Raw genomic sequence first — 24,350 nt, 5'->3', positions numbered from 1 at the left:
TTATCAATTCAAGAAGGTTCTTGAAATTTCATATGTTTGTTATGTTTGCATATTCTGGAATATTCAGTGTTTGTAAAAATAGCAGCAGTATTCGTCCAGGAGGCAGTTCTGTTCTAACTGTACATTAGTGTCTGTAATAAGTATCCCTTCAGTGCTTTGTGTTGTACTTCATTTATGACCATGCTTCCTGATTTGGGCTTGACTGTGGTTACTACATGATAATATGAGAAATAACTTTTGTTGAATCAGGGACAATTTGACTTGTATGATAATGGAAAGTGGATGCTTGGAGCTGAAAATCTATGTATGTGTTTTTTGTGATTGTTTAGTCACTTTGTTTCTCACGTGAGTTTAAGTCACCCAGTTACATGTGCAGAGTGTTATATTATAGATTCAAAGGAAATGATTGAGTGAAGGACAATGAAAAAACCAATAATATCCACAGATATGATTTATTATGATGACTGCATCAGCGCCCTATGACTGAGTTCTCGAGGATACACATTACAACAAGTGTTCCATATGACAACCATTCATGTGAAGGCATGCTTCAGTACATATCCTCATAAATGCCTGTACACCTTCAGAAATCGCAAACATGTTACAAATGCATTGAGAACCATCCAGAATGAATTCCTCTAGTTCTTCAAAACTATCAACAGGGCTGGAACAAATCCATATATCCAACCTGAGAAACCATTTACTTACAGAGCTCTGTTTATTAAGATTATTTGGTTCTTTCATTGATTTCTACTTGCACCTTTTGTTTGTACCTTTAAGTCAGACACCCTGTATAGAGAATTTAATCTGATTTTATCTTATTGATATTTTTACATTTTTAGAACTCCACAGATTAAAAATGTGCAGTGTGGTAGTTGTCCTGTTGGTCTTAATACTGAGGTAGTTGATGTTAGTGTTAGTTCTTACTAAACTTGACTTGTTACATACATTAACCTTTATTGAGTAGAGCAGTTCCATTACCTCAGAAAATTTGGAAATCCTCAACATGTGATAGCATAACATTACATTGTAGTTCATTTTTGAGTCACACAATGTGAGCTGTCATACTTTCATTTTTAATAGGTGAAGAAGCTGATGTCTGCAGCGAGTTATTGAGTGAATCTCTTGAGGCTCTTCAGTCCTTATCTGAAGCTACCCTGTTTGATGAAAGTTCAGTTTCACCAGTATGGTTAGAAGTTCTGGAGTTGTCAGCAAAGTTTTTGCGTCAAGTTGTTCTTGGGTATGTAGCTTTGAAGTTATATATATGCTTGGAAATTATATAAGCTTCATTCACTTGCATTTTATATTGGTTGTTGCTGGTAATTAAGTGTATCTAATGATAAAATATTTTGAATGGTTTAATATTCATGGCAGTCATTAATATGTTGCATTCATCTTTTTTCCTCGTGTATGAAAATACGAATCACCTGTACGTATGCATATTAGTTTAGCCATTATTCAAATGAGTATCAACTGATATGCGCTGTAGTTGTGTGCACGTAAGAAGGTGGGTGTTGGGGGTATGCACAATGGCAAGGAGCAGTGTACCACATGATGATCCAGCCAATAGCATCATTCTGCAACAATTCACTGTATTATGCACTTTGGGATGCACATAGAATATGTAGTGTTGATTTTTGTGTTCATTTAGGTATAATGAGGTTACTTAGCCACTACAGTGTTCATTATGGATGGCAAGCAAATGCAATAATATTACTTTAAGAAGCAACACAGATAGTTTTCCGAGCATATGAATTATACTAGGGAGAGTCAGAAGTAGTGTAGCGCTCTCTCCAGCATTGCCAGTTACCAGGGTAGGCAACACTTGTAGTGCGAGGTGTGGGACAGAGGTAGAAAGCACACTGGTGAGGCTGAAAAGCATTTTGCATATTTCTCTCTCTCTCTCTCTCTCTCTCTCTCTCTCTCTCTCTCTCTCTCTCCTTCTCTCCTTCTCTGCACAGAATGCATCATGCAGCTGCCTTCTAATGTACACACCACTACAGCACATGGTATAAAACAAAGCTAAATTGAAATAGTTGCTATCTCAATTTTTTGTATTGTAAGATAATTATTAAATGGAATTCTGATTCCTGTTATGTTCTTTGACATTCATGAGTGATAAGACTGCTTGTAATACAGTACGTATTGCCTATTATTCTAAGTATGTATCCAGTATTCCTCCCCTTCCTGTCCCAAAACCTTATGGTGGTAACAGAATGTCTGAGGGGAAAACCAATACTCTTCTACATTCCTTTCTATGTATCACCCTGTCATTTTATTGTCTGAATTAAAACTTGCTTTAAACTGAAATTGTGCTATTTTTGTTTCAGAGATATGAACAGAGGCCGTGGTTGGGATGTAGTTCCCCTTGCAGACCGTCACACAGCTCTTGGTTTACTTTTGGAATTAGCTATTCAGAGAGGAACATTAAGTTATATGTTAGATGCTATATTGTTATTGCTGCATCTGTGGGAAAAGGGAAAATATCAGGATGATAATAGGTAATTTACTAAGGTTTAATATAGTGATCATTTTACAGACACCAAATTTTATTAATTTAAACATTGTTTAACTAATGTGGCAGTATTGAAGGCAGAGTGCAGGATTTTATCACTATCTTTCTTTTCTATAATTCAGTTTCAGCCTTAGGCCATTTTCAACTACCTAAACATGTTTGGCGACAATATATAATTTAAGGAATCGTACCAAATAGTGGAGGCATTGAATCATCAACTGAAAACTTTGCTAGCTTTGGGTGGGATGAATCCTTTTTCAAGCCAGAGTGTACACACACACACACACACACACACACACACACCTGTGTGGCTACATTGTGCTGGCTGATTGTATGGCATAGGTCCTATTCTATAAGAGGTAGGACCATCTGTAAAAGCAGCTGTGTCATATGCCAGCTCTGCTATAATTTTTGCACAGAATTTCGTAGGGGTATGACCCCCAACCAACTGTTCACTCATATGAATGACCACTGCCAAACTGTGGCCAAGAGCAGCATTGACAACCCAATGGGGGACACATTACTGAGCACAATATGCTTGATTTCATGCCTGCATCACAGCCCTTGCCATCTGGATCCATCCCTCCAACAACAGCTTTTCTGAATTATGTAGATGGGAGTAACACATCTTTTGATCCCTAATCCTCCTGGTGGGATTTCCACCAGCCCTCTGCCCTGCACCAACTTTTCCTTCCCTGCACCAGGACTCTTTAATTTCACTCATGCTGCATCCACATGCTCTTGCCTGAAGTCTCCCATTTCTCTATCTTCTGTTTTCCATTCACAATTCACTACTCCTCTCCATCTTCATAGTGCACTACGTGAGCACATTGGTGCCAGTACCTGTGCCACAATGCTACCTAATGCATCTACAACCTCTCCATCCCACATTTCTTTGCAGTGTACCTGCTACCTCTCACTTCCAGCCACCCACCACCTACCGCCCACCACCTTCCAACCACCACCTGCCACTCTTTCAATATTCCCTTCCACTATCCCCCTCCTTTCTTCCATCTCCCACTCCCACTTCACCAGAGACAAGCAGAATGGAACCTTAAAAATTCTTAGCAGCTGTGGATCCAGGTTCAAAGAAAATCATTGAGAGTCAGGTCTATGGAGAATTTTAAATAACTGTCCTGTGAAACCTTAAAGGAAGTTAATGCCTTAACATTCTGATTGTTAAATCATTATAAATGATGGGGAATCGTTGACATAGTGTATAGTTTTTTGGGATTTATTTTGACAAGTTCTTTTTTAGGATTGGAGAAAGTGATGAGAGTGCCTTGCAATCTCTTAAGTAGTTGCAACTGTTACTGTGTAAAATATGTTACAGTAAAACACGCCTATTTGGGGTGTAGAAGGTGAGAGTCTTATAGGTATTGAACTAAAGCAGATACGATAAAGCAATAAATTTAATGGGATATGGGGAATAAGAAAGTACAAAAAGGGAATTTGGGAAAGATAACATGAAAATTTGGAAGGAAAGGGGAAGTTGCATCATAATTAGGGGCTGAGGGTGGTGTTTGGGGTTGGGAGGGGCAGGGAAAGTCGAAGAAATGGAGAAATTGAGATGCTATACACATAAGAAATACATTGAAATTAGTGTGAAGTGAAGGAGAAGGAGAGAAAGAAGCTGCTACTAGAGTAGGGGGTAAGGAGAGGAGGAGGAGGGGGGGGGGGGGGGGAGGAATTAAGAGATAGTGAAAGTCATGGGTATCTACTTTCAGGTTACATCTCCCTTAAAACATTGCATCGATCACATTCAAAAGTTTTGCACAACATGGTCACTGTGCCTCCCTATGTTCAGCATTCATTCCTGGGAGCATCGGCAGACTTTATTCCAGTTTCTTCCATGTGTGCTTTTTCATATCACCTGTTATCACAGGGCTTAACAACTCACTAATTTTGAACATCAGTACTTGGTTCTGCTCAGGCTACTACTTGTGAGTAGATTTGCAGTCATCATACTTGCATTGTAATGAATAGAGAGAAAATGTACCCTTACAGTTTGGTCACAACAATATAAGAAAAACATGGATTGTGTGATAGGTAATCAGTTTTGACAGTGGTGCTGCCTAATAGGACCAATGATGAGTTCCTGTCTTATAACACTAACACTGTCTTCGCATTTCAGTCTACAGTGAGAGGAATCATATCTCTTTATTAAAAAAAATTGAAAAATGTTTAGTGTGTTACAAGACATTTAATACTTTTAGGAGGTTCGGTTTATAAAGGCATTATAGATCTCATGACATCAAAGAATATGGACATGGAAAATGTAAAAGGCTTGAACATGTACATGAGGTTTTAAAACTCAAAAAGAAGATCTTTCAAGAGGAGGAAGAATTTGATGAAAAATCGAAGCAGTCTGTTGTTCCAGTGAGCTACAAAATGGAACATTTTATTGGCGGCCACCTATAGTGTTAGTTTACACAACTCTTACCCACCTTATACACTTCTTTCAATAGGACTACATTTTTCTGGGGTTATTTCTGAAATCAGTGAAGGTATTTTAAACCTGTCTTGCGACTCCAAGGAAATGTGTATTTTTGTCACCATATGTGTTTTGTTTTATTGAAGTAAAATAAAAACAGTGATCTTATTGAAGCACATATACCATATTTTTCTTTTCCATAAGGGCCTGAGAGAAAGGTCGGGGACAAAGAGGGCAAGGGTTGTCTTCCGAGGCCTGGCCTCAATGTCCCGTTCCCACCCTCGCAGCACCAAGGAAAGGCGAAAGCTTGAATTTTGTGTGTATGTATGTGTCTGTTTGTGTTTCTATCGACCTGCCAGCGCTTTCGTATGGTAAGTCACATCATCTTTGTTTTTAAATATATTTTTCCCGCGTGGAATGTTTCCATATATATATTTAAAAACAAAGATGATGTGACTTACCATACGAAAGCGCTGGCTTCCATATATATATATATATATGGAAACATTCCACGCGGGAAAAATATATTTAAAAACAAAGATGATGTGACTTACCATACGAAAGCGCTGGCAGGTCGATAGAAACACAAACAGACACATACATACACACAAAATTCAAGCTTTCGCCTTTCCTTGGTGCTGCGAGGGTGGGAACGGGACATTGAGGCCAGGCCTCGGAAGACAACCCTTGCCCTCTTTGTCCCCGACCTTTCTCTCAGGCCCTTATGGAAAAGAAAAATATGGTATATGTGCTTCAATAAGATCACTGTTTTTATTTTACTTCAATAAAACAAAACACATATGGTGACAAAAATACACATTTCCTTGGAGTCGCAAGACAGGTTTAAAATACCTTCACTGATTTCAGAAATAACCCCAGAAAAATGTAGTCCTATTGAAAGAAGTGTATAAGGTGGGTAAGAGTTGTGTAAACTAACACTATAGGTGGCCGCCAATAAAATGTTCCATTTTGTAGCTCACTGGAACAACAGACTGCTTCGATTTTTCATCAACTTCTTCCTCCTCTTGAAAGATCTTCTTTTTGAGTTTTAAAACCTCATGTACATGTTCAAGCCTTTTACATTTTCCATGTCCATATTCTTTGATGTCATGAGATCTATAATGCCTTTATAAACCGAACCTCCTAAAAGTATTAAATGTCTTGTAACACACTAAACATTTTTCAATTTTTTTTAATAAAGAGATATGATTCCTCTCACTGTAGACTGAAATGCGAAGACAGTGTTAGTGTTATAAGACAGGAACTCATCATTGGTCCTATTAGGCAGCACCACTGTCAAAACTGATTACCTATCACACAATCCATGTTTTTCTTATATTGCTGTGACCAAACTGTAAGGGTACATTTTCTCTCTATTCATTACAATGCAAGTATGATGACTGCAAATCTACTATATATAGGGAAACATTCCACGCGGGAAAAATATATTTAAAAACAAAGATGATGTGACTTACCATACGAAAGCGCTGGCAGGTCGATAGAAACACATACATACACACAAAATTCAAGCTTTCGCAACAAACTGTTGCCTCATCAGGAAAGAGGGAAGGAGCGGGAAAGACGAAAGGAAGTGGGTTTTAAGGGAGAGGGTAAGGAGTCATTCCAATCCTGGGAGCGGAAAGACTTACCTTAGGGGGAAAAAAAGGGCGGGTATACACTCGCGCACACACACACACACACACACACACACACACACATATCCATCCATATATATATATATGGATCCTACTACTGCCACCAGAAGCGTCTTTGCATAATGACTGCAAGGGGGACTCCCTCTAAACTCTTTGCTCTGAGGATCAATCGTGTGCTGTGAATCATTTTTAAGTGTGCCTTTTAGTACTCAGAATGCCCCAATGGGCAGGACAATCCTCAAATAATGTGCCTAAATAGTTTGATAGTCATGTGCAGTACAATGCATGGTGGTGGAACGCCTCATGAGTCGTTATCAGTTGGATCCACTAGTCCAGAGCGTTTTCGGGAGCGGCTTGCAAAATGTAATACAGAACCATGCCCTTCAGCCAGTTGACGGTGTTCGTTCTTATAGTGGGAAAGTAAGTGGTATTTGGGTGTAGGAGTTCGTCTGGTGTTACAGACTCTGGCTGTCATCACAACAGGAGCACCAGCATACATTGCCCAAGATCCCAGTATCTGCCTGTCACAGCACATGTCAGGCGGCGTGCTTCCGAATCGACGACGGCACAGTGTGGACACAAAGGGTTGTCGGTGAGATGGATGGAATGGAGGTGCTGGCGTGTGGCTAATTTGCCGTTCACCACCATATACCTCAGGGAATGAGCGTACGTGGGCAGGTATGGGGTGTGGACGGCTCAACACACCCTGGTCCAGCGGATGGTTGGATGTTGTTGTTCGACGTTGTCGTGCCTGATAGATGCGGTAGTAATCTCTCGTGCTCGGCGTCCTTGTCCCTGGCAGATCCTCAGTCATGTAACTCAGTTCGACCAAAAAATCGCTGATGTGGGCCTGAGACAGCTATGTGGCCCACGGCGGCCGGTGGATGCAGATCTTGTGGCACGACGATCTGCAGCAGCTTCCCCATCAAACTGTTGTTGGTCGTGGTCCATGCGAGCCGCATCATCCATAGGTACAGTGCCCGTGCGCGGTTGTGGGTGTGAGTCAACCCCAGGCCCCCTGCCAGTGGAGGCCTCGTCAAATTAGTGTAGCGAACCTTGAATATATAACCTGCACTCACAAATTGTCTGTACGCCGCCTGGAAAGTGCGGGCCATGGTGGCTGTTAGCAGTAAAGTGTATGCAAAATAATTAAGATTGGACGCTAGATAAGTGTTGACGTAATGTGTTTGGGGAATTATATCCATATTGCGGTATCTGCTATCACAGAGCAGCATCTGTGTCCTTTGTAGTAGCCGGCGATATGTGGCTGTCGCAGTTTGGTGAACTATACTGGAGAACTGCACCCCTAGTGCTTTCAGTGAGGGAACCTTTTGGAAGGGGACGGCTGTTGGGTATAGAAGGCCTCTCCCAACATCCATGTATGTCATCTTGCACATGTTGACGACGCTGCCCAATACCGCGCCGTAGCGGCACAACCACTGACATGTTGCTTGGATTTCGTTGCTCGACTGCACCAAGAGCACCACATCGTCTGCGAAGGTGGCACATCGGAAAGTCACGCCTCAAATGCTGATGCCTTCCAGTCATTGGTGAAGGCTGTACAGTGCAGGTTCGTGGGCCGCCGCGAATAAGACTCCTGATAAAGGACATCCCTGTCACACCGACCATCCAAGACTGATGTGTTCAATCTGGTGTCCTTTGATCATAATCCGGGAGCGCGCCCCGTGAATTAAGCATAAGATCACCCTTGCTGACATCTGCGAGAGTCCCATGCATTGGAGCACAGCGCGAAGGAAACTGTGGTCGATAAGATCAAAAGCATGATCAAAATTGACGGTGACAAGAGCACCTCGGAGGCGGCAGGCCACTGCCAGCGCCGTGAAGTATTGGTAGGCACCAAGTGGCCTGTGGATGTTACTGTCTCCGCCTAAACGTGTCTGGTCAGGATGGATCATGTGTCCAATGGTGGTCTGAAGATGAGTGCAGAGGATATGGGTGAAAAGTTTATAATCCGTGTTCAGTAGCGTGAGACGATGATAGTCATGACATTGGTGAGAACCGCTTGGTTTGGGAACTGGTATCATGATGCCTTCAAGGAAATCTGTGGGGACAGTAAAATCGTCGTGGAAGAGGTCTTGAAACATCTGAATCCACTGAGCGCTCATCAGGGGATAGAAGGTGCGGTAGAATTCTTTCGGTAAGACATCTGGGCTCGGTGACTTGTTGGGGGTGCCACATACCAAGGCCGCTGTTAAAACTTCAGTAGTTATAGGAGCCTGCAGGTCGTCATCCTGGGCCACTACTCTTGGGTCAGGCAGACTGCACAGGATGTCTTCGTACTCACGAACAGTTTTAGTGTCCCAGGCTTAAACGACCTGTAATGCTACAGCGATGGCATGCTGCGAGTTGATGCGCCCACCCTCTACTGTCTCTACTGACATTATAAGGTGGTGCTTGCGGTGGCGTCTCTCTCTGATAACGTGATATATGGATGCCATTTAGTGGGGATGGTATCCTGCACCCTTGCCTGGACTCGGGCTCCATCAAGCTGTTCTGCGGTGAGACGGAGTAGGCGAGCTTTGAGACGATTAACCTCTGTCTGCCGTTCATGTGATGGCGGCTGGGTCATGAGTTCTCTCTGCGCAGCGTAATAAAATTCCGACGTCGCCCGATGCCAGCACGCTGTGTCACGGCCATATCCCATGAGTGTCTGTCAGGGGGCCGGCTTGGCACGGTCGAGCCACCAGGATGTGCATACAAACTCTGGAGGCAGTGGTCCCACGTAGCAGCCATCTCCCGCCGACATGCGTCCTTGTACAAATAGGAAATGTTCAGTGTCCATGGACCACGGCTGTGGTATGTGAGCTGTTGGGGGAGTGTGACCAAGCAGATGTATGCCAAATGGTCGGTGAAAGCTGTTGGACACAGTTCTGCATCCCTTGTCGTGGCACGGCGTCCTTGTGAGACTTATATCCGTTGGAGGTGGCTGGCAGACTGATTGGCGAAATACATATAGCCACGGCGATCCCTGTGAAGGAGACGCCATGTGTCATGTAGCATCAGGTCTCGCACGAGAGCCTGTAATGCTGAGCATGTAGAGTAGTGCAGTGTTTGGTCTGCTGGATCTAAGATGCTATTAAAATCACCGCCTATGATGTAGTGTTCCATATTCCCATTCAGCAGTGGAGCAATTTTGTCGGAATAAAAGATGACCCTTTCTCTGTGTCGAGATGACCCAGAGGGCGCTTAAACATTGATCAGGTGGACTGTTCCCACCGTGACGGCTACACCTTGTGCAGATGGCAGGTACGTAACTTTTGATACCTTGATGCTGTCGTGTAATAGGATGGTGGTTTCACCGGCAGCATCGCTTGATGGGATGCTGTAGGCTGTGTATCCATAAATATTAAGTTGCAGCTCTGGATGGACTTCTTGAAGGAGGATGATATCCAGGTCCACCGCCTGGAGCATATCGTGGAACATGCACATATTGATGACAGAGCATATGCCATTAACATTGACTGTGCACACATGGTAGGAATGGGACATCTAAATTCGGAGTGAGTAGATGCAAATGGTAGCCTCCGTCATGGAAACGTCTGAGCTGGGTGAGGCCACCGTCCTGTCCGCGGTGTCAGATGTCTGCCTTAAGGCAGTTCTGGTAGATTCTGCTGACAATGGCATGTCAGAGACGGTGTCGGCAGCGTGCTCCCTGTCTCCACCCTGTTGGTCATCTGCCATCGAGAGGCGACGTTTCTTATAACGCTTTGGTGACCGTTGTTTCCTCGTCCGTGTGTCCGCGTCCGTTGAAGGGCTGGGATCAGTACCTTCGGCCATGCAGCCGGCGTCCAGAAATGGTGGCCAGCGTCCAGAAATGATGCCTCTGGTACAACGACGGTGATAGTGGTGGTGCTGGTGGTAGTTATGGGCATTTTGTCTTGCAAGGGTGTCTTGTCGGGCGACTCCGCAGTCACGGCGGCTTCGGCGGCTGAGCTCATGGGTGCATTTGACTGCAGCAAGGGCATGACATCTGTGCACACCGGCCACACTGCTTCCACATAGTTAGTGGTTGGCACGGCTGTCTGTACTGGTTCCGCATGTGGCACCTGGATGAGGCGGTGTTGGAGGCAATTGGATCACACATGGCCCTCCTATTCACAGCCGGCACACATCCGTGTTTGTCCGTCATAAATAATAATGGCTCGGCAACCTCCAATGAACACGTACGATGGCACATGTTTGCGGAGTTCGATGCGTACCTGTCGGATGCCATTGAGCACGCGATAGGTTTCAAAGGTGTTCCACTTCTCTTCCTTGTAGCTTAGGACCATTCCGTATGGCCGCAACGCGTCAGTAATGAGCACTGCCGGGACCTCGAATGGCAGTTTGAATATGCGCACCGTGCGCACACCCATACCCGCATTGTCCACAGGAACCGTGCTTACATTGGCGTCAGAGTGGCAAAAGCGGTAGCCATTGGTGGAACGTCGGACTAGTTTGCCACATACCTCTTCATTTTTCATCTTGAGATAGGCAATACTGGCAGTGATACACAGATGTATGCCTATCAGCTCGTGGGGATCGACATGCATGTCGTCTCTCAGAAACCGTTCAATTTCATAAGCCTTTGGATGCGCGTAGGAATTGTCGAACATGAGTTTCACCATTGCCTGGTGGTAAGAGACAGCTCTAAATCACAACAGCGAACGCAGTACCTCGTGCGACAAGTAAACAAACACGTCTGGAGTGCTGCTCAGCGCGCTATGCGTCCGAGCCGCGACGCGACGCAACTAAATGCCGACTGGACTGTTATTTATTGTAGTACATTTTGGCACCTCAAAAGTAGTGTATGTATTAGAAATTAGAAACGATAAGCAGAAGGAACTGGTGGCAGTCACTAGTGGTTTCTGCACTATGTACTCATGTATTTATAGAAAGGAAAATCACACAATACCTGTAAAATAATAGACATATCACAGTGGGTAATAACTGACAATAACAAACATAGTAGAACCAACATTTTATTGCTGGTTACCTATAGTGTTGGTTTACACAATTCTTACCCACGTGTATCTTCTTTCAATAGGCCTACATTTTTCTGGGGTTATTTCTGAAATCAGTGAAGGTATTTTAAACCTGTCTTGTGACTCCAAGGAAATGTGTATTTTTGTCACCAAATGTGTTTTGTTTTATTGAAATAAAATAACAACAGTGATCTTATTGTAGCACATATACCATCTGGCTTGCTTTCTCCATCTAAAAACACTTCATTACAAAAGATGTTGATGCAAGTACTTAAGATTTTTGCTCACACAGGGGAGAAATACAGAAGTCCTTACATTTTTTTGTCAACTTATGTCTTTACTTACCCATGAGATCTCAAAACTTGTCAGGGAAAAATGCTAAAACTTGTCTGGAAATCAGGGAAATATCAGGGAATTTCACTTGGGGAACCTTGTGGCAACCCTGTTCATGCAGGAGAATCCTACAAACATACCATTGTTTGACCATCTCACAGACTCCCGTATTGACAACATAGTAATAAGCATCCCGGGCATAGAGAAACAACTGAAAGAGTTGAAAACAAGTAAGTCACCAGGTGCGGATGGAATCCCAGTTTGGTTTTGCAAAGAGTACTCTGTGGCATTGTCCCCTTACTTAGCTTGCATTTGTCATGAATCTGTCGCCAAACAGAAAGTCCCAAGTCACTAGAAAAAAGTGCATGTCTCTGCTGTACTCATGTACAAGAAGGGTAAAGGAGCGGACCCACTGCAGAATCCTTGAATGTATTGAATATAATAAATTTTCTTGAGACCGAGAAGCTTCTGTCCATGAATCAGCACGGTTTCATTAAGTATCGCTTCTGCAAAACTCAACTTGTCCTTTTCTCACATGATATACTGTGAACTATGCATGAAAGACAACAGCCAAATTCCATATTTCTGGAAAGCATTTGACACAGAGCCCCACTGGAGACTGTTAATGAAGGAACAGACATGTGGAATAGGTTCCCAGACATGTGAGTGGCTCAACAACTTAGTAAAATTTTATTTTTGTGGGGGTCCACAGTGGGCCTTCAACATGTTTTGAGAATGAGAACATGGTCCAAGTAGGCTGTATTATTTTTATTATCTATGTGATCGGCCAGTTTTCAGCCTTGGGTCATTTTCATTGTAATACATCATTAGTATGTGTGGACAGGAATACGTTTTATTTCTGTGTGTATGTGGCACAAAAATGATACAGTATTGTACATGGTTACATCTGTTAGCAGGCACAATCAGAAAGATGTCATCTCATCATATAGTCACAGCTGTTAGGATGATCATAACAGCTGTGACTATACTGTGTGATGACATATTTCTGTTTGTGGTGGCTAATAGATGTAATCATGTACAATATTGTACTGTTTTTGTGCCACATACACACAGAAGTAAGACATATTCCTGTCCACATGTACCAGTAATGTATTTTAATGTAAAATACACATTTGTAAATAACCCAAGATTTAAATTGGTCAATAGCACATATAATAAAAAGAATACAGACTACTTGGGCCATGTTTTCATTCTCAAAGACTTAGAACCCAGTATGTTGTTCTTGATGGCGAGTGTTCATCAGAGACAAGGCTATTGTCAGGAGTGCCCCAGGGAACTGTGATAGGACTGCTGTTATGTTCTGTATACATAAATGATCTGGCAGACAGGGTGAGCAGCAGTCTGCTGCTGTTTACCGATAATGCTATGTTGTACTGGAAGGTATCGTCGTTGAATGACTGCAGGAGGGTACAAGATGACTTGGACACAATTTCTAGTTAGTGTGATGGATGAATAGCAGCTAGTTCTAATTGTATAAAAATGTAAGCTACTGTGTATGAGTAGGAAAAACAAACCCATAATGTTCAGATGCAGCATTAGTAGCGTCCTGCTTGACGCAGTCACGCTGTTTAACTATCTGAGCATAACAATGCAAAGCAATATGAAATGGAATGAGTATGTGAGGATTGTGGTAAGGAAGCTGAATGGTCACCTTGGTTTTAGGAGAATTTCGGGAAAGTGTGGTTCATCTGTAAAGGAGACAACACATAGGATGCTAGTGTGACCTGTTTTTGAGTACTGGTCAAGTTTTTGGGATTTGTACCGGGTCAGAAGAAAGGAAGACATTGAAGCAATTGAGAACTGGTGGGTTCGAGCAAGATGCAAGTCTTATGGAGGTGCTTTGGGAACTCAAATGGAAATCTCTGGAGGGAAGATGACATTCTTTTTGAGGAACATTATCGAGAAAATTTAGAGAACCGATATTTGAAGCTGACTGCAGTACAATTCTACTGCTGCCAACATACATTTCATATAATAACTATGAAGGTAAGATACGAGGGATTAAGGCTCATAAGGAGGCATATAGACAGTTGTTTTTCCCTCACTCTATTTGCAAATGGAACAGCAAAGGAAATGACTAGTAGTGATACTGAGTAGCCTCTGCCACACACTGTATGGTGGCTTGCAGAGTAGATATGGAACCTCCAATTAAAGAGGCAGGATGCACAGCATTAGAGACAGATACTATAATGTCTGTCTATTGCAGTATCCTAAAGCATATTTTAAACTTGTGCATTATGACAGTCCTAGTAGGAAAATAACCTTCTCTCAAAGAACAGTTGTAGCCTAAGGGAAATAAAAATTTACATGAAACACATTTTGTTCTTAGTGCAAATAGAAGATACATATAAAACACTTAGATTCCATGTTCCTAAGAAAACAAATTATCTGAAACCAATTATCTGATTGCAAGATTAGTGCTAAATTTTTCTAATGTGTCCACATTGTTTAAATATCTTGGGGCAGTATTGTGAAGTTATATGAAATGGCACAAATAGATGAATTTAGTTGTGGCAAAGATGAATTGAAGACATAATTCAGTGGGAGGATTTTGGAAAGTGCATTGTAGCTGTAAAGAAAAAGCATAGATGATACTATTGTGACATATTTTTGAGCACTGCTTCATCGTTTGGAATCCTTACCACAATGTACTGACAGCATCTTTTTGGGCATCCAGCTGTGCCAAGTGGTTATACACCTGGGATGTTTTGGCTGAGTGCACTTGTGGTAACTGGCTGCTATTTGGTTGTAGGTCTCATTCTTGTGTAGCCGTGTTACCAACTCTGACACTACTAGTGCTCAGTTCATAGTCATATAAGGCCATGTTTTCCTCAGACTCTGCCATTTCCAGTTTTACAATGGAATGGCCAGGTTTCATGCTCTACTGAACTTCAAGCCACCTTTATTGAGGGTCTTAGTAGACATTTTAAACAGTGTAGAATTTTTTTAAAATTTGTGTACCCCTGAAACCATTACCCTTCATAGTGGTAAAGATGTCCATTTTTCCAAAGTATTTTTGCTGTCACTGATTTCTCTGGGTAGGATAGTTGCGGATAGCTCTCATGTTCAGTAAGTTATTGTTGTCTTATGCATACAGTATCCCCAGTATAAGACTGTCTGCACTCACACAGTATTTTGTAAAGGCCTGCATTATGTTTTACAGCCAATCCTGGTGTATTTTAGTTACGAGGCCTGATGCTGATGGCTTGGAACATAAGTCAATTATCCTAAGGATGCTGTTGCAGCAAGGAGAACCTGCCCCTCATGCCAAAAGCTTGCAATAATAACTGTACCACCTACGAAAGGTCTTCTGTGAGAATGGTTACAACAATCAACAGATACTGTAAGCAATTTCAAAAGGTATCCTGAACCAGAAAATCACCAAGGAGAGCAGTAAAAATCTTGCATTTTGGCTGTGGTTTAGTTATAGTAGAGATTAGCTGGCTCCTGAAGAGACATTACCTCAAATCAGTTTTCAGATCTTCAACTAAAACACACCAACAGGAAAACTTAAAAGAATTATAACCTAGGGTTTCTTGATGAGCGCCACCAATCACTCTAGAAACATTTTAAGAACTACTGCTGCATGTGATGATGGAATGTTGTGTGAGAGTGAGGATCTCAGTTTAACCCCTTGGATTCTGAGTAAGGTGCAAGCCACTATCTTAAATAAAAATAAATCAGGTGTAGTTAGAGTTTCATGCCAATAAAGTGACTGTCTTTTGAAGTAACAGAGTCAGCTGTGAAGCAGCTGCCACATCCTATTGTGGCTCTGTCTCAGTAGACATTTAGTCCCATATCTTTTCATGGATCCTCAAAGGAAACTCCAAATAAAAAGTGAACAGTTTGGATTGGCTGCCAAGGATCTCTGCTGTCTTGCCTTTTAAACTGAAGCAGTAAGTTTTGTCCACTTGATGAATTAATTAAAAAGAGTAGTCACTTGGGTGATAACAGAATATAAACATGTCAAAATACACTGCCTGGCAAAGAAAGTGAGGCACCGAAAAGACATGGTCAGATGTCATTGTAATTTTGTAGCCATACGCACTATCAGTGGGTATGTAAATGATTGTAGTTGCAATTTTCTGTGACAGGTATAACTGCCACAAGAATGTGAATGTGAGGGCAAGCATATTCATCGTTAAGACTCTAGCCAACCAGTCTGAACACCACAAGAGAGGATTGCCATATAATGCACCAAGTACATTGTAATCCCTTCATGTCTCTGCCTGCTATCCAAGAACAAGTTAGGGTCTCACTGCGAAGTTCAGTGTTATCACACAACATTGGTCAGAAACTAACAGCGGCTGGACTAGGGAATTACTGTCCCAAGCGTAGGCTGTTGTTTAACACAGAAGGCTGCATTTGTTATGATGCTGTCACCAGGAAGCATGGACTTCTGATAAATGGCACCATATTGTGTTCAGCAATGAATCATGGTTCTGCACCACCCCAGATGATCATTGTCAGTGAATAAGGTGGCAACCTGGGGAGAGATCCTATTCCTCCAATGTTTTGGAGAGGTACATTGGTGTTACTCCTAACATCATGGTGTGGGGTGCCATTGAGCATGACTTCAAGACATGGCTGGTTGTGATTGAGGGAACTCTGACAGCAAAACAGATCTCCAGATCTGCCCCCAGTAAAACGTATGTGACACCATCTCAGATGTCAGCTTCACCCAGTGCCACTGTCCAGGATATCAAGGACCAGTTACAGCAGTTGTGGGCCAGCTTGTCTCAGGAAAGGATGCAATGACTATAAAACCCTTTCCAACCAAGTAATGCATGCATCCAGGCCAGAGAGGGTGCAACACCATACTGATAAATGGGCCCATACTGCCAAGTTCTTTGTAAATTTGACTTGATTTTGTAATCACTGAAATAACATTTTGTGCCCTCTCAAACCATGAAGTTTCGTTTCCTCTTCCTCTCCATAGTGCTTCCCTTTTTTGTCAGATAGTGTATATTCAAATTAATGATGAGGAATGTAAGGTTCAGAACAGCAGTATGTTAGGACGGTCCCCATCTATAGTTGACTGACAAAGTTTCTAAAAGTTATGACAATGTATCATGTAGAGAACTCGTGGACTGGGTATTACTCAGCATGTTGGAGGAAAAAAGGTGTGATTAATGTAAAGAAAACACGCAAAATGTCTGGTGTGTGCTTGAAAGACATTAGTTTTTATTTTAATATTTTTTTCAACAATATTCCTAGTGTTTTATTGAGGTTATACAGAATGCCCCATGCTTACAATTTTAAATTGAGCCAAAAGTTAGGAACATTTTCTCAGGAGTTATTGAGACTGTACTCTTTCCACAGATTGTGGATATATGTTCTACTTTTCTACTGAAGTAATCATTTGGAAAAAGAAAGTTTAATTTACGAGATATTTTATTGTTTCTAAATGTTAAAAATTTTTACATTTTAACAAGGATTTTAAAATAGAAATCCATTAATACAAAATCATTTCACAAATCTTTTAATTTGGATATATTAGAAGACCTTAAGGAAGAAGTCCTGAAAATTTCATCTTTCTAGTATAAATAGACGGAGAAAATTTACCTTGCATACAAAAAAAAATTAAACTTGACGGGCAATGAGTTTCAAAGTTTTTACTTCAGTACATGCCTGCTCCATAGCTAGTTTCATTAAAATTATCCAACAGCTTTCTCTTGATGGCTCTCCTTTGCTGTCTAGCCATCTTTGAATAGATTTTTACTGTATTATCTGAAAACCTGAGACATTTCTTGTCTAAACACAGCATTGCTGCTGAAGTTTGTAATCCTACATGGAGCCCCATCTTCTGCAAAACTTTGCACTTTGTTGTATTGCCCTGATTGAATGATGAAACAGCATCATAAATGCCAAAGTGAAGACTATATTTGTCCACAAACACAATTTTAGGTAGCCTTTTCCATATCACATTGGTCACACACTCTTTGGATTTTGGGTCTGGCCATGAAGACGTTTCTTTACTAGATTAATATCTACGAGGTCCCAGAATATTGGTTTTATTTTGCCCATTATTTTCTTCTTAGTTCCTGTCGTTCCCTCTGGAATATAGGGCCATGATGAAATTCCTTCACCTGGCACGATTTCTAGCAAGTCTCTTCACTTCACTCCAGGGTTTCCCATCCCCTGCAGCATCTCTCTTGATCATCCTTTTCCATGTCTGTTTGGGACGACCATGTTTTCTAACTCCTTGAGGGTTCCAGTCCAACGCCACCCTTTCAACAGTTCCATCTGGTTTCCTCAATGTATGCCCAATCCAGTTTTATTTCCTTTCCTTGATTTGTATATTGACTGCTTGCTGATTTGTCCCCCTCCAAAGATCTTCATTTGTCGTTGTATTTGGTCATCTCACATTTAAAATACGCCAGAGACAGCGGCTGATAAAAACTTGGAGCTGGTTTTTGATGTGATCAGTCACCTTCCAAGTTTCACAACCATATGACAGAACAGCCTTCACATTGCTAGAAAAGCCGGAGTTTGGTCTTCTTTGAGATGTTCCTATTTCATCAAACAGGGTACAGTTGTACCAACGCACCATTTGCTTTGCGGATGCGACTATGGACGTCCTCCTCGGCGCCTCCTGTAGTCGTGACCATACTTCCGAGATAGGGGAGAGATTGGACCTGTTCTACGTCCTCTCCATTAATGGCCAGCCTATTCATGATGGTTGGTCTCCATTAATGGCCAGCCTATTCATGATGGTTGAATTTATCTGCATTTCTTAGGCTTTGTGAACATTTATCTTGAGGTTTGCAACTTCTGCCACTCTCTGTAACCTGGCCAGTTCTCTTTGATGTCTCGATATCGGTGTGCCATTAAGCAGATGTCAACTGCGAAATCTAGATCTTTGAGCCTACCCCAATCCCCCATTGCACACCTCTCTACTGTCCCCCCATCACTCTCTTCATCACATGGTCCATCATCAAAACCGAGCGAGGTGGCGCAGTGGATAAACACTGGACTCGCATTCGGGAGGACGATGGTTCAATCCCGCATCCGGCCATCCTGATTTAGGTTTTCCGTGATTTCCCTAAATCACTCCAGGCAAATGCCGGGATGGTTCCTATCAAAGGGCACGGCCGACTTCCTTCCCCGTCCTTCCCTAATCTGATGAGACCTATGACCTCACTGTCTGGTCTCCATCCCCAAAAACAACCCAACCATCATCAAAATAAATAGTGTTGTCTATAAAGAATACACCCTTGTCCTGAATTAACTTGGAAAGGCTCTGTTACTTCTCCATTGTGTAGTACTTGACATTCATAGTCTTCATACATTTCCTTGATGATGATGATGATAATCTTCATTGGAATGCCATATTTTGCAAGTGTATCCCATATGACTCTTCGATTGACAGAGTCGAAAGCCCTTTCAAAGTCAATGAAGGTAAGATAGAGGGTGTGTTGTCACTCTGTACTTTGTTCCAGAATAGTTATGAGAGTATTGATAAGGTCCACACAGCTTCTGTGTTTTCTAAAACCCGCCTGCTCTCTCCTCAGTTGTGCTTCTACAGAATCCTTAATGTGGTTTAAAATTATCCTCGAAAGTACCTTACTCGGTACTGACAATAGGGCAATGCCCCGCCAGTTGCTGCAGTTAGTAACATCTCCTTTTTTGGGTATTTTCACGATAATACCTCATTTCCAATCTGTTGGCGGTTTATCCTTTGTCCATATCTTCTCTAAGAGGATGTACAATAACTCGACAGTGGCGTCGAAGCTGTTTTCAGCATCTCAGATGTTAAATTATCTGGTCCTGTTACCTTCACATTCTTGATGAGAGGAGAAGTTCTATTACCTGCTACTAAGGAAACTGAGCAAGAAAGATATCTTCATTGTTATGGGAGACACAAATGCCAAGGTGGAAGATAACAATAATGAGTTGGAACAGATAATGAGGATACATGGCTTGGGTGAAATGAATGATAATGGGGAAAGATTTAGTGATTTCTGTGCAAGCCATGACCTCATTGTAGATGTCATAAGATAACATGGGTATCCCCAGATCATATTACAGAAAATCAAATTGACCACATCGCAGTATTCAGGAAGTTCAGGGGCAACCTGGAAGGTGTACGGAATAGAAGAGAAGCAGATGCAAGTAGCGACCACAATCTTGTTAATGCCAATTTCCGAATGAAGATTGTGGCTTCCAGAAAGAAATTCGAGCCAAAGAATAGAAGATTTGATGTAGGTAAACTGAAAGATCCACAGATAGCTGAGGGGTTCCAGCTGGAACTCCGAAATAGATTCCAGGTGCTGGAACTGGAGATGACTGATGATAAGGACATGGAGGAAATGTGAACAGAACTTAAGAATACTTTTGTGCAAGTGAGTGAGAGATAACTTGGTTTTAAAAATTGCCTGCGGAGAGATTGGATGTCCAAACATATCTGGAGGAAGATCACCCATAGAAAGGATACCAAGGGAAGAGTGAACCAGAGCAGGACCAGGCAACAAAAAGTACAGGCACAAGCTGATTATAGAGCAGCAGATAAGGAAGTGAAATGTAGTGTGAGAAGAGACCACAGAAGATAGATAGATAGATAGATAGATAGATAGATAGATAAACAGGCTGATAGAGCAGAACAGGCAGCACAGAGGGAGCATGTGGAAGAACTATATGATATCACTAAGATGCTCTGAAAGAAAAGCTTCCAGAGGATCCGATCAGTAAAGAATAAGAAAGGAGAGATACTAACTACACATGAAGAACAATCACGTAGGTGGAAGGAACACTTTAACAAAGTTCTAAATAGAGACTATGACAGTGAAATAAAAGAACAAGAACAAATGGAATACAATGATCCTAGTCCCAGCATTTGGGTAAATGCACCCCCAAAAGCAGAAATTTTGTCTATTATGGCAGATGGCAAATTGTGAGGTTGATTGTATTGTTTAGTTACCTTGCGTGTATGTACTTGTGCCAACTACCTTCTTCTTTCGGACATAGTCCATGTTGGGCATTCGCATTGCATAAAGCTGTGTGAAAAAACATAGCCCAGACAGCTCTTCACTGTAACTCTGTGTCTGCTGTATTCTGTCTAATTGCTAGACTGTAGCACTTCAGAATATGGTTTATAGCAGCATCTCTCAGTCTGTTTTTCCACCTAAAGTTTTTCAATTCCTCAATTTCTTCCCTTTAATGCTAGCCTTTAGCTGTTGAAGTCTTGATTCCGTACATTTTTGAACGTGGCCAACACACCCTAGTTTGCAAATGTTCAACTGATCTTATAGAGCCTCAGTTCCTCATTTTCTTTGAATGCCTTTGAGTCACCATCTCCAAGATTATTTATGTATCTAACGTACCATTTTACTGAGTGTTGATGAATACTTTGTGCTCAAGCAACTTCCATACCACCACTTGAACCATAATTATTTTCTATGCACTCTTCTTCATGTTTATTTTTCATTTTATCATTACACCTGCAAGGCTTGGAAAGTATTGCCATGTCAACTACCTTGCCAGTGGCCACAGTTGTAACTTTTAAAACACTATTCAGAGATGTGTGGCCTCTCTCCTGCCAGCTCCCATCAAAAACTATGTACAAGCCCTTGTTATTATTTTCAATAACAGCTTCTTCAACATCATCTTTCAAATTTTCCTATGCTATGTCTTCAACAAAAGAGTCTATTGCAATGATGTGCTTGTCAAATATTGAAGGTTGAGCAGGGAGAGGTTCATCACTCCACATACTTGCTACTTGCAGCTCTGCCCTTACCTATTGACTGTAATTCATAAACCAGTCTAATATTTACATCATACGATTTACCTGTATCTGCAGTAACATGTGAGGATTTAAAAAAGCACTGTGTTTGCAATCATTGCACATGGGACTCTATTTCACAAGCAAGTCTTACATGTAGCTCAATATTTTATACTCAGTTTTAAATGGAAGACTCTAATATTTCAAAAATACATTTTCCCAAAAATCAATTTTCTCATCAAAACTCTCATTTCGCGTACTGTTAAGGCAGAACTTTTAGCCTGTTGATGTGACCTTGTATAAGCTGCTGAATTGATCACAGATCAAAATTGAGTGGTAAGTTGTGAACCACACACTTTTTTGATCCCTAGTAGAATGTTAAACTATAATGTACAGATGTGTATGATCATTACACATTAAGATGAATTATTTCCAGTTGTGTAAGAAAGCATACTAGTTCTTCATGAATAGTTAAAAAAAATTTTGAAACTCTTCTGTTAGGTGCTTTTAAATAATCAAACTGTAAATTGATATCATAAACACAAGAATAGAGTGGAACTCTTTCTGTGGTTGGGGAGGTATTGCATGTCATGCAGTGTATGATACTTTGTGTACTAATGGCCAACAATATGTGTATTGTATTTTCTTTTAAAAAACGTGGAAATATTCACAATGAATTACAACAGCTGCAGGCTCTATTTGCAAGGCCATGAATGCGCAGACAATTGCATCCATAGAACTCTCATAAAAAATAGGACCATGGAAGTAATTTGCTTAATATGAAAATTGATAAGTGTTGTAAGTCTCACCAGACTCATATTTTATTTCTGTCTTCTTCACACACATACAAGATTAGCACATCTTGTGTGCACACGAAAACTCTGTAAAGATGACTAAATCTAATAGCAATCTTATGCGATATAGTCATAAACTCACCATAACTTTTCATGAATGTTTCTGATTTCTCAGTGTCACCAACAGAAAAAAAAAACTGTGTGGTAGCAGTGTCACAGGTGCAATACACAACCTTTGCACACTTTGCTAAATCAGCACATAAATATCTACTCTGATCACTGCCAAATTGGTTATTAATATCAAGAGACATTATAATGTGCATGCACATCAAAAAAACTTTTGCATCACCCCAATTCCCAGAACTCCTGATGACAGACGTTGACTGTGGACATTGTATCACAGAAACAGTCCCTTTGACTTCAGAGATGTCACTAAACATGCCCAAAGGTGTAAACAACAATGCATGAGCAGCTTCTATTAGACGGAAGGTGTCCGATATCCGATCAGTTCCAGTGATTTCACCAGGAAGGAGGTACACGGCTCTTGTTGTCTATAGTTCAACCATGCCTAGACCGTCAATACCGCAGTTCGATCACGCCCGCATTGTTACTTTGTGCCAGGAAGGGCTCTCAATAAGGGGAGGGTCCAGGTGTCTTGGAGTGAAGCAAAGCGATGTTGTTCGGACATGGAGGAGATACAGAGAGACAGGAACTGTTGATGACATGCCTTACTCAGGCCACCCAAGGGCTACTACTACAGTGGATGACCACTACCTACAGATTATGGCTCGCAGGAACCCTGACAGCAGCGCCACCATATTGAATAATGTTTTTCATGCAGCCACAGGACATCACGTTATGACTCAAACTGTGCGCATTAGGCTGCATGATGAGCAGCTTCACTCTCGATGTCCATGGCGAGGTCGGTCTTTGCGACCATGACACCATGCAGCGTGGTACAGATGGGCCCAAAAACATGCCGAATAGACCACTCAGGACTGGCATCACGTTCTCTTCACCGATGAGTGTCGCATATGCCTTCAACCAAACAATCGTCGGAGACGTCTTTGGAGGCAACCTGATCAGGCTGACTGCCTTAGACACACTGTTCAGTGAGTGCAGCAAGGTGGAGGTTCCCTCCTGTTTTGGGGTGGCATTATGTGGGGCCGACATACACCACTGGTGGTCATGGAAGGCGCCATAACAGCTGTATGATACGTGAATGCCATCCTCCTACCGATAGTGCAACCATGTCGGCAGCATATTGGTGAGGCATTCGTCCTCATGGATGACAGTTTGCACCCCCACCATGCACATCTTGTGAATGACTTCCTTCAGGAGAATGACATCGCTTGACTAGAGTGGCCAGCATGTTCTCCAGACATGAACCCTATCGAACATGCCTGGGATAGATTGAAAAAAGCTGTTTATGGACAACGTGACCCACCAACCACTCTGAGGGATCTATGCTGAATCACCATTTAGGAGTGTGACAATCTGGACCAACAGTGCCTTGATGAACTTGTGGATAGTATACCACGATGAATACAGGCATGCATCAGTGCAAGAGGACATACTACTGAGTATTAGAGGTACAGCAGTCTGGACCACCACCACTGAAGGTCTTGATGTATGGTGGTGCAACATGCAACGTGTGGTTTTCATAAGCAGTAAAAAGTGCGGAAATGATGTTTATGTTGACCTCTATTCCAATTTTCTGTACAGATTGTGGAACTCTCGGAACCGAGGTGATGCAAAACTTTTTTTGATGCGTGTATATCTGCCAGTACTAATCACATCACATTGCTGCTGAATGATATCACAGAGACATTCATAGGTCCAGGACAGATTGTTCATCTCATCATCCCATATTAGGGTAGCAGGACAAATGC

The 24,350-nt window shown here is 41.9% G+C and overlaps 1 protein-coding gene across 1 annotated transcript in view; it reads left to right on the top strand.

Annotated features, from left to right (window-relative positions):
* LOC126469882 (E3 ubiquitin-protein ligase HERC2) overlaps positions 1-24,350 on the top strand; it is an 846,528-nt gene that overhangs the window by 76,180 nt on the left and 745,998 nt on the right. The window contains exons 7-8 of the mRNA XM_050097213.1: positions 1,084-1,240; positions 2,331-2,501. Of these exons, the coding sequence (XP_049953170.1) occupies positions 1,084-1,240; positions 2,331-2,501 (328 nt within the window). The remainder of the gene's footprint in view (positions 1-1,083; positions 1,241-2,330; positions 2,502-24,350) is intronic.

The sequence above is a fragment of the Schistocerca serialis genome, chromosome 3 (assembly GCF_023864345.2).
Source record: "Schistocerca serialis cubense isolate TAMUIC-IGC-003099 chromosome 3, iqSchSeri2.2, whole genome shotgun sequence".
In the NCBI taxonomy this organism is placed as follows: domain Eukaryota; kingdom Metazoa; phylum Arthropoda; class Insecta; order Orthoptera; family Acrididae; genus Schistocerca; species Schistocerca serialis.
The sequence above is the reverse complement of the archived record's forward strand: the minus strand, read 5'-3'. Positions and strand labels throughout refer to the sequence as shown.